This window comes from Haplochromis burtoni, unplaced genomic scaffold, assembly GCF_018398535.1.
Source record: "Haplochromis burtoni strain Fernald_Lab_line unplaced genomic scaffold, NCSU_Asbu1 Contig_79, whole genome shotgun sequence".
Taxonomy (NCBI): Eukaryota; Metazoa; Chordata; class Actinopteri; order Cichliformes; family Cichlidae; genus Haplochromis; species Haplochromis burtoni.
This window is the reverse complement of record NW_024582440.1, coordinates 1,247,070-1,263,595: the sequence shown is the minus strand read 5'-3', so window position 1 is coordinate 1,263,595 and position 16,526 is coordinate 1,247,070. Positions and strand designations below refer to the sequence as shown.

The 16,526-nt window shown below is 38.6% G+C and overlaps 1 protein-coding gene across 2 annotated transcripts; it reads left to right on the top strand.

Moving 5' to 3' along the window:
- The first annotated feature begins 220 nt into the window (after window positions 1-220).
- LOC102289179 (serine/threonine-protein phosphatase 6 regulatory ankyrin repeat subunit C) lies at window positions 221-15,653 on the top strand. 2 transcript variants are annotated; one of them, XM_005924763.3, is made up of 28 exons: window positions 222-390; window positions 1,440-1,523; window positions 1,645-1,723; window positions 1,871-1,941; window positions 2,032-2,232; window positions 2,514-2,601; window positions 3,231-3,373; window positions 4,734-4,946; window positions 5,039-5,117; window positions 5,229-5,343; window positions 5,500-5,582; window positions 5,685-5,796; window positions 6,542-6,610; window positions 6,685-6,825; window positions 7,308-7,364; window positions 7,660-7,771; window positions 7,866-7,937; window positions 8,039-8,240; window positions 8,432-8,519; window positions 10,496-10,613; window positions 10,731-10,950; window positions 11,139-11,226; window positions 11,325-11,408; window positions 11,800-11,945; window positions 12,181-12,263; window positions 12,588-12,670; window positions 13,148-13,239; window positions 13,341-15,653. In XM_005924763.3, the coding sequence occupies exons 1-28, from the start codon at window positions 364-366 to the stop codon at window positions 13,529-13,531; spliced, it is 3,141 nt and encodes a 1,046-aa protein (XP_005924825.1). In that variant the 5' UTR covers window positions 222-363; the 3' UTR covers window positions 13,532-15,653. The 2 variants fall into 2 exon arrangements, 1 of the variants encoding a protein (XP_005924825.1); XR_006054539.1 differs by lacking the exon at window positions 13,341-15,653 and having other exon boundaries at window positions 221-390; window positions 12,181-12,364.
- Window positions 15,654-16,526: the final 873 nt, after the last annotated feature.

Genomic DNA, 16,526 nt, shown 5'->3' with positions numbered 1-16,526 from the left:
TAAAGGCAAAATATTTCCCCAGGATTTTAGAAACAAGCTAATAGCATATTGCATATTTAGCTTAAACTAAAATTACATAAATACATCGTATTTTTTATGCTTATAAAAAAATACGAGAACAAATATCTGACCAAAATTTACATTACTAACATTACTACTATTAACATTACGTCAAAGACAGCCAAAGAAAAAAAAACACTTAAATCACGTTTCTTTAACTTTTCTCGCGATGTTCTGGGAGCTTTGCTGTATACAATCCCAGCTGCTATCTAAGCTAAAGCTAAATTAGCTGCTACTTATTGATTGCAATGTAGTCAAGTTCACACCAAGTATCAGTGAAGGGGCTTCACGGGTGGTTGGGATATGGAGTTAAGAAATATCAAGGACCAGGTAGTAAATACAGCTTTTTCTGAACTTAACATTAAATAACCTGTCGGTTCTCACAACTGCAATCAGCTGGCTAGTCATGTTAGCGGCGTGACGAGCAAAGTTTTCTGCAAGGATGGCTAATGTCACAGACTCCTCACCCCGTAAAGATACATGTAGTTTAAGCTGGAGTTTCTGTAGAGTTAGATGTCTAATGCATTAATTTTGCAATGTACTTAGAAACTGTATCATTATGATCATTGGTATTCCTGTAAATACAGTTGAAAACCCACAAAAATTATTGTAAATATACATTTCACATATATTTGTCGTTTGTACAGTGGTTAGATTTGAAATAGTCCACACTTAATTATGTGCCACTGCATTCTGAATATTCCCAGTAGGAAGAAAATGGATGTGTGGGTGGACGTGCTTGAGACAGTTCAGTTTCTTTTTCTTTAGTGACATATGTGACAAATTAAAATGCTTGTTGTTTTTTCTTCGGTTGTCTTTGAAGCAGGCTTCATAAGTCTAATTATACTTTTTACGAAAGTCAACTGAGTCATTGTAATCTTTCCTGTACAGTGCATAACAAATTTATTACACCAACTGTCATAAAAACAAGAAAACACAGGTATAGTTTTAGAAATCTGTCAAAATAATTATGTAGTTGGTCATTAGGCAGATAAACTGAATTCACATTTTTCTACCTAAATTTGAGCCTGCACATTTATCTGAGAAGCCAGATAGGTCATTCAACAACTAAAACAAACTTTTCCATTTTGGAATAACTTAATTAATAATTAAATTAAATAACTTTAATTTGGTATCTTAATCAAAAACTAATGATGTGCTTTACAATTTTTTCAGCTTTTTTGTAAAAAAGTAAATTTGAAACTTTGTGGGTAACCACATTACTTATATTTTAGCGTTAAAAATATAGCTTTGATGAAAGAGGTTGTGCATGTATGTATTTATGTCCCTGTAGTTTTTGATTTTCATGTTGAATTGGTCCTATATGTATATGTCTACAAAAAAGTTGTTTGATTTACCTGTACTAATTTTTCTTTCAGTCCCCATTGGTCCAGGCCATATTCAGCCGGAACACAGAAGATGTGACATTTTTACTGAACCACAAAGAAGATGTCAACTCACTGGTAGTGTTACTCAGTTTTAATTCAGGAGTTGTGTTACAAATTACAACATGCTGAAGGCTACTTGCGATTGCACATTAAATTTGTATTTAGACTATAATTTTATATTTTTTTAAAATCTCAGGACCAAGAACAAAGCACACCACTACATGCTGCTGCTTATATGGGCGATGTCATTGTTATGGACCTACTTATTAGTTCAGGTAAAAGACAAAAAAAATTGTGTGGTTGTAAGAACAAAATATTTGTTGTAATGACTGATATAAATTAGTCGTATGCAAAAGAACTGTAATACCTCAAAACTGCACAAGCAATAAAACCTAGTTTTGCTTTTTTGTGCTCTCTTACAGGTGCAAATGTCAACGCCAAGGACCAGGGGTTGCTGACTCCTTTACACCGAGCAGCTGCCTCAAGAAATGAAGTAAATTACTATTGTCAAATGAATTTTAAAAAGTCAGTGACAGTTAGCTCTTAATGTTAAACTTACCTTTTATTTTGTTTTTCCTGTCAGAGGGCTGTGGAGCTATTGCTGAAACACAAAGTAGAGGTTAATGCACGGGACAAGTTCTGGCATACACCCCTGCACATGGCAGCTGCAAACTGGGCTACAGGTTGTGCCAAAGCCCTGATACCACATGTTTGCAGCCTGGATGTAACTGACAAGTCAGGAAGGACACCGCTACATCATGCAGCGCACAGTGGTCATGGGGAGGTAAGCTGAAGAGTCTTCTTACTGACGTTTAACTATTTTAAAACTATTAAAAGCTATCTTTTTATTTGGTGTTTTTTAATAGGTAACATTTATGATATTTTATATTATTACATATATAACATTTTACGTTGATTTCCATTAGGAAAGTGAATGATACGTTTCTGGGGTTTGGGTAATTGTTGCAGCACGTTTAAAAAAAATTACCTGTTAGGTTGTATTCATCAGCATAGATGAGTTTACATAGATGAAGTGGCTACATCCTGATATTGTGCCTTTAACAGATGGTGAACGTGTTCCTGCGTAAAGGTGCAAATGCATGTGCCAAGGACAAGAAGGAAAGGCAAGCAGTCCACTGGGCTGCATCCCTCGGTGAGTAGAGACGCTCCTAACAGACACAAATGTATCTTGAATTTAATTTTCTTTTATGAGTTTTAAAGAATAACAGAAGTCTTCTAGTAACTAACAGTATGTACAAACTGGAAGGGATTGGCCTTGACCTTAACAGTGGGATGCTTTTGGGATAAAATAACACTTTCTGTTGTCATCACCAGTGTATGTTTTGTGCTTGGCTGAAAACACAATTGTAAGTGTGCAAGAGTCCTTTAACAGAAAGGAGAGGTCAGAGGTTTAAATGTGAGATATTTTAAATCTTTATACAGTAGTTTCTATATGTTGACAATACACACCACACTTGTAACAATCATAGTTTCTAAGTTACAAGTCTTTCTGTCAACTTTCGACCAGTAAATTATTCAGTTGACCTTGAAGTTTTATCAGAATTCATTCAAAACTTTTCTTGTTTATAGACAAGATAACACACATGCATTCAAATGCTACCAAACACATAACCAGTGTATTCAAATGAGACCAGCTGTTGGCCAGACTGTGTGCCGTTTAATCCAGCTGTGTAACTAGCAAGTGTTGAGATGTACTAGCATCACAAATATTTGTAGCAAATATGAATCTCTCGCTCTTGTTTTTTTCTTTTTTTTTCTAAGGACATTTGGAGGTTGTGAAGCTGCTGTTGTCTCACAGTGGAGACGTGATGTGCAAAGACAAGCGTGGTTACACTCCACTCCACGTTGCAGCTGCCGGTGGACATTTAGACGTAGTCAAATATCTGCTGAGACTGGGGGTGGAGGTAAAGTCTACTGTGGTTGGGATACATTGCTTTTCCCACAATATATCCTCCGAAGAACCGAAGACAAAAAAGTATCTTTCAGTTTAACTTTTTGTTGTGATTTGCTGCCTCTTTGGCGCTAAAAGAGGCCATGAGATGTCAATGAAAAGCCCAGGATGTCCTCTGTTCAGCACATCAGGACTTAGTAGGTTAGCTTAAATAAATCAAAAGATAATCAAAACAAATTTCCATTACAGAGGAATAAAAGAATAAGCTGGATCTCAGGAGGATATAGTTGGTATTTTTTTAATGTTTGGTTTATTATGTGCAGGACAAAAAGTTTGAAATATGTTTAAGCTTTCTGCTGAGTTTCTTTTTCAGAAAATTGAGCAGACACTTTCTGCTCAATTTTAAACCCCAAACCAGACAGTCAGTGGTAATAAATGGTTTGATAAAAGGTTAGGCATAAATAACTTGTGTTGTGTGGAGCTCCAGGATTGGCTTTATGTTGTTTTCCAGGCTGTACCAACACTTATGCTGCTGCATTGTGAGTGAATCCAAAATAGATGCATAAATTCAGTACTTGCCCCCTTCCTGATTTCCTTTTTTTTTCTTTGCACATATGTCACACTTACATGTTTCAGATCATCAAATTTTTTTAATTAGACAGAATTAAACCGAAATAACCAAGGTAAATACAAAATGTAGTTTTTAAATAATGATTTCATTTATGAAGAAAGAAAAAACTATTCAAACCTACCTGGCCCTGTTTGAAAAAGTTAATGCCCGCCCTTGTTGCACTATGAAATAACTGAATAATCATGTTTTTTTGGAAAGCTGAGTTCAAGTTCATTACTGCACCCAGACCTAATTAGTGCCAGACCCACTGAATCAAGTCACTTAAATGGAACCTGTCTGACAAAGTGAAACAGGCTAAAAGATCTCAAAAAGAAAGGCATCATGCAGCGAGCTAAAGAAACTCAACAACTGATGATAAGTCTGGAAAGAGTTAACATTTCCATTTTTAGCCATTTATAAATGGCTATAATAGTGTTTTTCACACAGGGCCAAGTAGATTTGGATACCTTTTCCCGCTTAATAAATGAAATCATAATTTAAAGACTGCAGTTTGTATTTACTCAGGTTATCTGTCTAATATTACATTTTTTGATGATCTGAAATATGAAATCTGGAAGGGGGCAAAAACTTCTTTACATTTTTTATTTCTTTTTTAAAACCTCACATACAATGATCTACGTCAGCCGCCCACTGATATAATCTGCAGTATTTCTTGGGCATATGGCTCTTGTTATTTACAGCAAACTGTTTTATACTCCATCGGTTTATGTATTTGTCTATATATTTTGATATCTGCTTCCAGATTGATGAGCCCAACATTTTTGGGAACACAGCGCTCCACATGGCCTGTCACACAGGGCAAGACACTGTGGCCACTGAACTGGTGAACAGTGGCGCCAGCATCAACCAACCCAACTACAATGGCAACACACCATTACATCTGGCAGCTGCCTCCTCCAGCGGGGTGTTGTGTCTTGAGCTCCTAGTCAACAATGGTGCTGATGTCAACGTACAGGTTAAAAGGATGATAAATAAGAAAATAATCATTATTGGTTGAGTGGATAATTGGCTGGAAGACTGAATGTTTTCTTTTTGTCTAATAAACAGAATAAGAAAGACATGAGCCCTTTACATATGGCTGCAATGCACGGACGCTTCACTGGCTCGCAGATTCTCATCCAAAATGGTAACAAAGTGCAAAATTTTGTGTAATGTGACTGATAATGAAAAGCGTTCTTAAAATATCTAAGCTCGAGAGACACCTATCCACGCATTTTTTTCCCTCCCACTTACACAGGGGGAGAGATCGATTGTGTTGACAGTAATGGAAACGCTCCTCTTCATGTTGCTGCCAGACATGGTCAGGAGCTGCTGGTCAGTACTCTGCTGACAAACGGTGCTGATAAAGGCAGGTAGGTCTGTGAGTCATTGATCAGTTGTATAAAATGTATTCAAAATTATGACATCCTTGCCTCCTCGCAACCCCCTTGCAGTGACTCTGTCGCTGTCAAGTAGCTTTCCAACTTGGCACATACTTACCAAACGTAACAATGTCATCATCTCTGCAGACAGGGAATTAATGGGATGCTTCCACTGCATTTGGCGGCGCTCTACGGCTTTCCAGACTGTTGTCGCAAGTTACTGTCTAACGGTGAGAATCTGTTTTGAGTCACCCCGTTTCAGAATCACATTTCTTTCTTGTTACATTTTAATTACTAACACCAGCTCGTTTCTCTTGTTCGTCTTTGTTCAGGCCAGTTTTACAACATGGCGCCAATGCTGACGAATGACCAAAGTGTGGGGTTCGACATAAACATGTTAGATGATCATGGAAGGACGTGCCTGCATGCAGCTGCATCTGGAGGGTGAGTGGTGCAGACTCTTAAGTAAATGCTTTTAATAGCTGGCACAATTTTGTCCTCGTGCACTTGTAAATAGAAGTCTGAATTATAAGTGCATCCATGTATGACAAGTATTATTAGTTATCAGTAGCTGTGTAAATTTCAGAACATAGTAATGTTGTGAATTTTCTGTGTTGTTCAGCAACAACACAGAGGTCAGTCGGTGATACACTACGAATGTCAAAGGAGGGTAAAACTATTGTAAAGATCGTAATGCCAATTATTTGTTGTGTTGTTTTCCGAGTCATAAGGTTTGAGGCAGAAATAAATCAACAGAAAATGAGCTTAAATGATAAACTTCAGAAATATTTGTGAGCTATTGGGCGATCGTGGCTCAAGAGTTGGGAGTTCGCCTTGTAATCGGAAGGTTGCCGGTTCGAGCCCCGGCTTGGACAGTCTCGGTCGTTGTGTCCTTGGGCAAGACACTTCACCCGTTGCCTACTGGTGGTGGTCAGAGGGCCCGGTGGCGCCAGTGTTCGGCAGCCTCTGTCAGTGCGCCCCAGGGTGGCTGTGGCTGCAATGTAGCTTGCCATCACCAGTGTGTGAATGTGTGTGTGAATGGGTGGATGACTGGATATGTAAAGCGCTTTGGGGTCCTTAGAGACTAGTAAAGCGCTATATAAATACAGGCCATTTACCATTTAGCTATGCACTGCACTTGTGAGACACTTGGTTCTCAGTTGAAGTCTTTATTTTTTTTATTTTGCAGGAATGTCGAGTGTGTTAATTTGCTGTTAAGCAGCGGTGCTGAGCTGGATATAAAAGACAATTTGGGAAGGTAAGTAGTCCTGAATGGCTGGAGGTAAGAACTGAACTTTGGTGTTACCTGATGTGTCCTGTTTTGCTTTGCAGATCTCCTCTGCACTACGCTGCAGCAAATGGGAACAGCCAGTGCACCATCTCCCTGGTGAGAGCTGGTGCAGATGTCAATGAGCTGGATCTGACGGGCTGCAACCCCCTGCACTATGCTGCTGCTTCACACACCTTCTCTGGGTAAGAGTCTTTACTGACATTTTAAATTTGCACATTTCACTCAACAACATGAAAGCATGGATCCATCCTACCTTGTATAAATCGTTCAGGCTGCTGATGGTGGTGTAACGTGTGGCAGAATTTTCTTGACTCGCTTTGGACCATTTTGCACCAATTAATATTTTTTAAACACCACAGCCTACATGAGTATAGCTCCTGACGATGTTTACAGTATACTCATCTTCTGATGGCTCCTTCCAGCAAGATAACACAATCTGTGGCAAAGCTTGAAATCTGGTTTCCTGAACATGACAATGAGTTCACTGCACTCAGACGACTTCCAGTAAAGCACCTTTGGAGTGTGGTGGAACGAGAGATGCTCACTGTGGATGTGCAGGCGACAAATCAGCAGCAACTGTGTGATGCTGTTATGGACCAATATGAGGAATGTTTCCGGCACCTTGTTGAAGCAGCTTAAAAAGTGCTCATCTTTTTTTCCACAGAGGGGGTCCAAACTCTGACTCAGACGTCAACGTGGAAAAGCAACATGAAGCCTCTCTGTAAGTCATATACGTCACATTTATATATTATACTGTTTGTGCTTTACCATGCAGAATCTAGAGTAATTATCATTTTAAATTAAAATTACAGAGACAATTGGAGGTAGTTGGGGTAACTTTTAGTAATGTTCTTTATCAGGAATTATTTAAAGAGTTGATAGGAACAAAATCAGAGGACAGAAAAATGACTTTAATGGAACTTGACGTTAGTTCATAAAGACACAGACTTGTACATTAACGTACATTAAACTCTTGTAAAGTTTAAGTGTTTAGACTGTGAACTTGTTTCGTTCAGGTGTTTAGACTACTTGCTTGACAACGGGGCGAACCCAACTCTGAAGAACAGCAAGGGATACAGTGCCGTTCACTATGCAGCTGCTTATGGGAACAAACAGCATTTAGAGCTGGTCAGTGGTGTCTTCTCATTTTTCATTTAGTTCATACATTTTCTTTTTAACTGACTGCAATCTGGACCTATTTGGAATTCTGTTACTTTTCCAGCTCTTGGAAATTTCTTTCAACTGTCTTGAGGAGGCTGAAAGTAATGTTCCAGTCAGCCCTTTGCACTTAGCTGTGAGTATAAAGTAAAAACCTTGAAAATTATGCAACTAGCAGAGGTCCTGCTAGTTTACATGCTTTCAACTGTATTGTCTTCATGCATTTTGTCACTGCAGGCATATTTTGGCCACTGTGAAGCTCTACGTTTGCTTTGTGAGACATTAGTGAGTCTGGATGTGCGGGACATTGAAGGCCAAACTGCCCTCCACCTCGCTGCTCAGAAGGGCTTCTCCCCATGTGTAGAAGTACTGTTGAAACATCAAGCCTCCTACACACTGAAGGAGCACAAGCACAAGTGGACAGCTCTTCACACTGCAGGTGTGTGCATCTCAGTACATATTTGTGCCCATACAATAATGCTTAAGTGTGTTTATCTTGTATTTTTTAGTGCCCCATTGATGAATTTGGGTTGATTTTGTTCTGAAAGTAAACAATGCAGCTTTTTGGTTAAGATTTGTTTTTTCTTTTAAACTTATGTTTTTATCTTTGTGTCCCTTCTGCTCGAGCAGCTGCTGAGGGCCAAGTGGACTGTATCCTCCTGTTAGTTAACATGGAACAAAGTGCTGACATCATTGACAGCCCAGACACACGGGGACAGTGAGTCACTTTGCATCTTTTCATTTCTGTTCCGTGTATTTATTTATTTATTAGTCACGTAAACATGGTTATTTGTGGGCGATTTTAATTATTTATTGTGACATGACACTTATAAAGTAAATAGTCTTCAGCAGTGTGTGTCATGGTCCAACCAGATTTAATTTTCATTAAACTGATACTGATTGCGTGATAACAAGGTAAGCGCAGAAAGGAACAGATTTTATCAGACATTAAAGCAATGGTTGTGTATATTGATAATAAATTGTCTTTTAAGGTAGTAAAATAAAATAAGAAGATAAACAATTAAGTATTGAACATCTACGAGAAACCGCAAAAGGATGCAAATAACCATGAGGGATTTATGCTTCTGTGAAAAGGTGGCACAAAAGTCATCGTGTCATGCAGTCTGAGGCTATTGTGATTGGCCTGTTTCTTACCATCGATTCCTCCTGTGCATTTCTGGCTACTGTTTTGCAAAAACTACTGGAACATATGTGAGGGAATGTAAAAAGAAGTGAAAAACTCGAGTGTCAAATATGATTAGCTTTGGTTGAAAAAACAAAAAACCACGGGAACACAATGTGTCTGAGTGTGTTCGCTCAGACACCATATGAGCGAAAATAACTTGAACTCCAATTTTGAAAACACAACCTTCTTTCTTTTTTTTTATTTTTATAAAGCTCTGACTTGTATAATGAGTATGAGTCTGTGGTCTGGAAGAGAGTCCTGTAACTCTGTCTGCAAAATATAGTATATAATGACCAATGTAATGACCAAGCGGAGAGCGCTTTCAAGCGTTTTCCTTATAAGATGCCGTTTTTACCATTCCTTCCCGCAGTAAATATAAACAACGATAGTATTCAGGAAGAAACCCAAACATTGCAGATAATATTTATCATAACTCTGGTTTTACGTGGCTTATCAACACAATTTAAAAACTGGTATAAAGTCCACACTTTTTCCGTCAATTGTTCTGTCAGTCCTGCGCAGAGACCGTGCCAGCAGTGCGCAATTGCGCACGTGCGCAGCTTAGAGGGAACATTGATCCCCACAAGGAGTGAAGACCTGTGAGGAGAAAATAGTCCCAGTATTGTGTTAGTTTTTATTGGGCTGGCACTGATTATAAAACAGCCTCTTAGGTTCTACAAAGATTCACCACATGAGTCTTAGGCTACGTTCACACTGCAGGTCTCAATGCTCAATTCCAATTTTTTGATCAAATACGATATTTTTGTCTGCTTGTTCACACTACAAATAAAATGCGACAGCAAACACGCTCTAGTGTGAACGCTCAAAGCGGCCCGCATGCGCAAAAGAAGACGTCACACACAACGCGCTCTGTTTAGACCCAGAGCAAACAATATTGTTTGACTCATGGCCCTTAATATAAAGACTTCGGACTTTACGTTTCCCAATTTTTGCTTTAAGTTATTTTGTTATTTACATAATAATGTAGATAACCTAATAATTATCCTTATTGCTGTTTTAGAGGAGCGGTGTTTCAAAGGATAGTTGCAGATTTCTGTCAGAATCTGCAGATTATACAGTATAAATAAAATGTTAGCGTTTCTCCAACGTTGTCTTCCCAACAGTTTCACTGACATCTACACTGGATGGCCAGGAAGCGTTCACGATGTCATCTCGGGCGCTTCTCCGGAGCTGATAATTGGCGTCTGTCTTGTGTCAGTGACGTAAAAGACGGATTTAATGCGACATGACCATTCAAACAGCAGTCGCTTTCTAAAACATCGGATATGTATCGGATTCAGTACCACATACGAAAGTGACCCAGATCGGATTTGAAAATATCGGATTTGTGCCGTTCACACTGTCATACCATGATCGGATATGGATCGCATAGGTTCAAAAAAAATGGGATTTGATGCGCTTTCGCCTGCAGTGTGAACGTAGCCTAAATCAGCAGATAGTTGAAGTGACAGAATCATGCCTACAACTGAATTCTGCTTGTTGTACAGGACTGCTCTCATGCTGGCAGCTCTCGGTTGCCACACCGACTGCGTCCACATACTGCTGGAGAAAAATGCAAAGCCTGATGCTGCAGACAAACAAGGCTTCACTGCTTTACACCGAGCTGTAAGTGTGTGCATGTCGCACGCCACTTTTTTTCATTGCACTCAACAATTATTGCAAATAGAAGATTATACCTTTACCACCACCCTCGTGCCTCCTGTCACATGACTCATCCTGCAGGTCATAATGGGCAGTGAGGAGTGTGTGTCTGCTCTGCTGGAACATGGAGCTTCTGCTCTGTGCCGAGACTCTAGGGGGAGGACCCCGCTGCACCTCGCAGCATCCTGTGGTCACACGGAGCTGCTCCGCTCTTTGCTAAAGGCTGCAAAGAAAGCTGACCCTCTGGACTCCATGCTGGACTACAAAGGCTACACACCCACTCACTGGGCTGCCTACCATGGTGAGACATCAGAGCAGCACTTCATGTCAAATGAGCAGTTTATAATTAAGCCGTTTTAACACAATAGACCTGCCTGTTCATACATCATTTTTGTGTATCAAGAGCCATTGCGTTTTATTGTGTATTAAGTCATTTAAATAAAAATGTAAACATCAATTATGTCTCTATTTGTTTCCAACCTTTCTTAGGTCATGAAGGATGTTTATGCATTTTACTTGAAAACAAACTTTTTAGCATCCAGGAAGGAAGTCTCTTCACCCCATTGCACTGTGCTCTGTGAGTTATTATGTGCGCACACATGCTTTTTAGAAGTCAGCTTAAATAAATTTAGTGTAGTTCTTCACATTTTAAACACCTCTGTTTGCCACGTGCAGAGTTAAAGGGCACGAAGCTGCAGCAGACCTTCTAGTGAAGACTTTTGGCCCTCAAATTGTCAGCATTAGTGACGCCAAAGGAAGGTAGGTAACTTTCATTCAGACGGTTTCATACAACACAGCCAGCAGGTGTCAGTAAAGTTAATGTAATAGTTTTAGGTTTATTTTACATGTGGCATACATTTCCCAGCAGTCATAATACACTGCTCATATTATTTTTTATGATTGCTACTCATTTAAAAGTGGCCTAATTTGAGATGTACAGTGTGATTTATTTATTTTTTTCTCTATATTACATAAAAAGGCTCTACTCAGGCTACTACTAAAGCTACAAGTTATTTTGTATGATTCGGTTTTAATGGATTTTTTTATTTTTTTGCATCACCTTTCCCAAACTGGACAATGTTTTCTCCTTCGTGGGCTGTGAACATTTCTGCTCATCTAGTATTTTGATGTGTTCCTTGCTTGAGTTCAGGACCCCACTGCATGCTGCTGCATATTCAGGGAACGTTGCTGGGCTGCAGCTGGTTCTGGCCCAGGGAGCACAGGTTAATGCTGTGGACCACTGTGGATGCTCTGCTCTGATGGTTGCTGCTGCCTGTGGACAGACCAGAGCTGTTGGTATGTGTGAAACAAGGAAGTCCTTTGAAATGTTTTTGTTTCTTTCCGCACCTGGAAACCTTTAAAAACTATCTAGACTATTTAGAGCTGGAGAGCTTCTTTTCTCACATCCCTCAGTGATGGTTTCTTTTAATAAACCACTTTGTTCCACTGTTGCACTGTCATGTGAAAACACCAACCAACAGCTTGAGGTGTAGTAGTCTGGGTTTGTTGATGTTTACTTCCTGTATTTCAGAGTTCTTGCTGAACAAGGCGACCCCAGACCTGACCCTGGTGGATTTCAATAACAGCACAGCCCTTCACTTAGCCTGCAGCAAGGTCCCATACACACAAACAAATGGGTGCACTAAATGCATGCAGTGTCACACAAATAGTTGCATGAGTGTAGCAGGAGATCAGTTTAACATCCGTCACAGAAGGTGATTAGAAATGTAATGCATGAAAATCAAGTTTAATATGTATCATAACTGTTGTTTGTCGGCCTGTCTGGAGTATAATTCTGATTTAATTTGAACTAATTCTAATAGTAGTTTTTCTTATATGAAACCTGCATATGCATGGCTCATAATACTAAGTACTTGTTTTGAATTTCAGTGAATAAAGCGGATGGTTTTAACAACATTAACATGCTTTATTCTGCAGGGTCATGAGATGTGTGCCTTGTTAATCCTGGGAGAGATCACCGATTCCTCACTCATAAATGCAAGAAACAACGCTCTCCAAATGTGAGTTGTCTTGACGTAGCAGTCAGCTGATCTCCATAAACAGTTATCTGCAGAGACACAAGAAGGTTTCTGGTTTCTGTTTGTTGTCCAAGTATTATTGGCTGGCCACACTGGAAGCCCAGAAACATATAATCATGGTAAAAAGAAAATACACCTTCCCTGACAAAATAAAAAAATAGTCTTATCCTTAGCAGGTCTTCAAGCAGCAAAGTGCACTCTTACTGCTTCCAGGTGGTGCTAATCAAATAAAATTGATTAACTGATTCTCAGCAAGCATGAGCAGCTCTATAAAAGGGAAGGTTTTGGCAGTTTTGCCAGTCTGGAGCATTCAGTTGTGTGTTAACACGATGTCATGCCTTGTTCTGCAGACAAAGAGAAAATGTGACAAATCTGAATGTCTGTTCTGAAAAACATAAATCTCACTGTAGTTTAATCTGTCCTCAGTGCACTGTAGTCAGACCTTTTATTCTCATGCAGGCCGCTTCACATTGCAGCAAGGAAAGGTCTGGCGACTGTTGTGCAGGTGTTACTGAGCAGAGGAGCAGCAGTCATGGCTGTAGATGAGGAAGGTAGGTTGGGATTATATTTCTGTGATAAGAATACCAAAGCAGGTATGTTCAACCTGCGGAGGATTGTGTGGGTTACTGATTTGCCGTTTTATCCTCTGCAGGCCACACGCCAGCTCTGGCCTGTGCCCCGAACAAAAACGTAGCAGAGTGTCTGGCCCTCATCCTTTCCACCATGAAGCCTTTCCCTCCCAGAGAGGCTGGTCCTAACACAGCCTCCCACTTCAGCCCCATCCTGAAGAACTGCACTATCGCTGCCTCCTGCGGGGCCAGTGGAAACCTGTGCCATGCCTGAGCACAGAACCAAATTCACACTGTCAGTCAGTGTTAGCCTGTAAGCCACTTTTGTGACAAAAATGCAGCTTCATCCCAGCGTAACCCAAAGTCACCATGAACACCTGTGGTCATGCATAGCTTTTTGTCTCTCGTGTCATGCCATTTCTATACATGACAGCATATGCTTGCTCGCCAGTAGCATAAAACCTAGTCTTACTCTAATATTAGCTTTCACATTATTCTCTCTATTAAGAGTGTAGTTATTTTAATGAAGTACTAATCTTTAGATATGAATGGAAGGTTTAAAATAAGCACACAACACAAGCCTCCCCACCTGAACCTCATCCACTATCAGTATTTACTTTTATTTAAGCAACATAATCTCAAAACTCCATGTTTGTCTTCAGTTGATACGAGTGCACAGATGCTCAGGTGTTTAGTGTCTGTGTGTGTGCGTGTGTGCGTAGTGGCTTAGTTTTCATATTACTAGATGCTGCTTCTAAATATAAATATTTTAATATATCTAACAGGTGCTGTAAACCTTTTATGCAATTAATAGCACTATTTTCTTATCCTACGCAGGGTGTAGCAAACACTACACTGATAAAAAGCCACCTATTATTCTGATATTATCATGATTTAAAACTTCAGTTAGCCTACCAGCCATAAGCATGTTTATAGATTAAATGAGAATTTAACAAGTTTAGTGTATATAGCACTGTTAAAATGAAGTTAACCTTGAAAATCCCAAATTATTGGATTAACCTCAGGTCAGTGTGTACTGTAATCCCGGTGCAATAACAAGCACTGCTCAGACTGGATGTTACTCGTATAAACTATGAGTAAAGTATATCAGTTCAATAATCCAGACAGAGAAATGTCAAATAAATAATCAACGCATTAGTTGCTGTGAACACTTTAAATACATTTAAAAAATTTCACAAGGCTTTAAATGTCGAGTAGAAATGGTAATTGTTGAATTAATTTCGAGTCCCAAAGCATCTTTGAATTATTTTTTTCTCATAAACGTTTAAAGACCCAAAGATGATTATAATCTATCACAAACACACACATTTGAGAAGTTGGAATTAACAGATACCCTGCTTGTTTTTTTGTTTGTTTTAATGACATGCTGTATTATCAAAATTCATGTTTGATTTAATCAGTAAAGCATGAACAGTTAGGTGAGTTATAAGGGGTTTTGTTTTTTTCTATACAAGATCTCAGTGGGGAAGAAACCCAGAGTCACAGCACGTGTTCAGGAGCTAGCGTTGATCTTTTCCTGTTAAACATTTACAAACTTTTGTCATTGTTATAAAGAAAATTGGTGACCACAAATTAATTTAGATACATAAAATTATCTGTGCTGCTACAAACAAGCCTCACTGCCTCTCTCTTTAAAGATCAAACTTTTTATAAATAGTGTTGTGCATCAAATGTTTGCCTTTTTTTTAAGTCGAAGTCAAAGGCCAGACCTGCAGCTCAGCAGATGCCATTTATCCAAAAGATATTTTCTTCCTAGTTATAGCCGCTGTGTTATCTTAAAATGCCTTTAAACTATTTGCACTCTGACATCAAAGTTTACATTTTAATGAGGGCATCCTTCCTAGGGTTATGGTGTTGTGTTTGGATTAAAATAGGGAGAAAAAAATCTGTTAGGCATTTCTAAACACAATGTGTAGTGAAATGTTGTGAATAACTTCAGGAATTGCCCTGTTGCAGCGTTTCATGTGAGCAAACTGTGTCTTCCGTACAAGTTACTCAAATTTGAGGATGTCACAGCTTGAAAGTGTGGTTTGGTTGTGGCTGGCATTCATAATAGGCCGGAATAAATGAATCACCACCATCTGAAGAAGTCTTGCTGTCTTTATTTTATTATTTCAAAATCTTATTAGAGTTTGATAAACGGAAGCACCGATCTGGGCTCATCGTCTTGTCTGCACCCTTGTGTTCTTCCTTAGAGATGATGCCCGCTGTGTAAGGAAACAGATTTTTGTGCTGGCTCGATTCATTTTTGTCAACAAAACTTTGAATACATCAGATTAGATTTATATGAAAATCTTTTTAATTTTGGTTTTCAGTTCAGTTAGTTTCTTGAATGAATTTGCTTGTTACCCTTTTATTGTATTAAATATTACTTTTAGTTTTGTTGATTTGTTATAGCCTGATCTTTAGCTAATCTTCAGTTCAGTTCAGTTCATTTTTATTTCAAACATTTCAAACATGTGCCTTCACAATCATTACAAAATTCCATTATTTGTTTGAAAAGGAGTAGGCTGAAGTATTTACTTATTTGTCCCTACCCCCTCAAGTTTTACCTCTCATTCATTTAATTTTTTTTTTGTCTTAAACAAACAACATATGAAACATATGAAGTAAAACAAAACATAACATATATAAATCAAAAACAAGAAATTAGCAAGCCCCACCACAGTATAGTTTCTTTCATATGAAAAATACAGAATGTGTATATTTGCAGATACACAAGTTATGGAAAAACAACAAACCAAAACAAAAAAACAAAAAAGAACCGCAACACCATTACCAGCAACATTACCGTCCTGGGTTAACCCCGTTTTCTTCATTCTTATACTTATTTAAAATTAGGTTTTTATATTTTACTTTAAACTGTTTTATGTTTTGACTGTCTTTTATTTCTTCTGTTAGACTGTTCCATAATTTAACTCAGCAATTGAGATAGACATAGTTCTTAAAGTTGTTCTAGCACTTTGTATTTTTAAATTCCATTTCCCTCTTAAGTTATACCCACCTTCTCTTTCTATGAACAATTTACAGATTTCTTTGGGAAGCAATTTATTTCTTACTTTATACATTATTTGCGCTGTTTTAAGCTTCACCAAGTCTTGGAATTTAATAGCTTGCATTTTGACAAAGAGTGCATTTGTATGGTCCCTGTACCCTACATTATTTATTAATCTAATGGCCCTTTTCTGTATTATAGTTATTGTTTGTGTGTTACTTTTGTATGTGTTTCCCCAGACCTCTACACAGTA

Bases quoted from the DNA above. Each gene is read 5' to 3' on its own strand.
- LOC102289179 (XM_005924763.3), top strand. From the start codon at position 364: ATGGAGTTAAGAAATATCAAGGACCAG. The intron at 2,233-2,513 runs GTAAGCTGAAGA...TGCCTTTAACAG, and splicing joins CGCACAGTGGTCATGGGGAG to ATGGTGAACGTGTTCCTGCG. The intron at 7,365-7,659 runs GTAAGTCATATA...TGTTTCGTTCAG, and splicing joins AAGCAACATGAAGCCTCTCT to GTGTTTAGACTACTTGCTTG.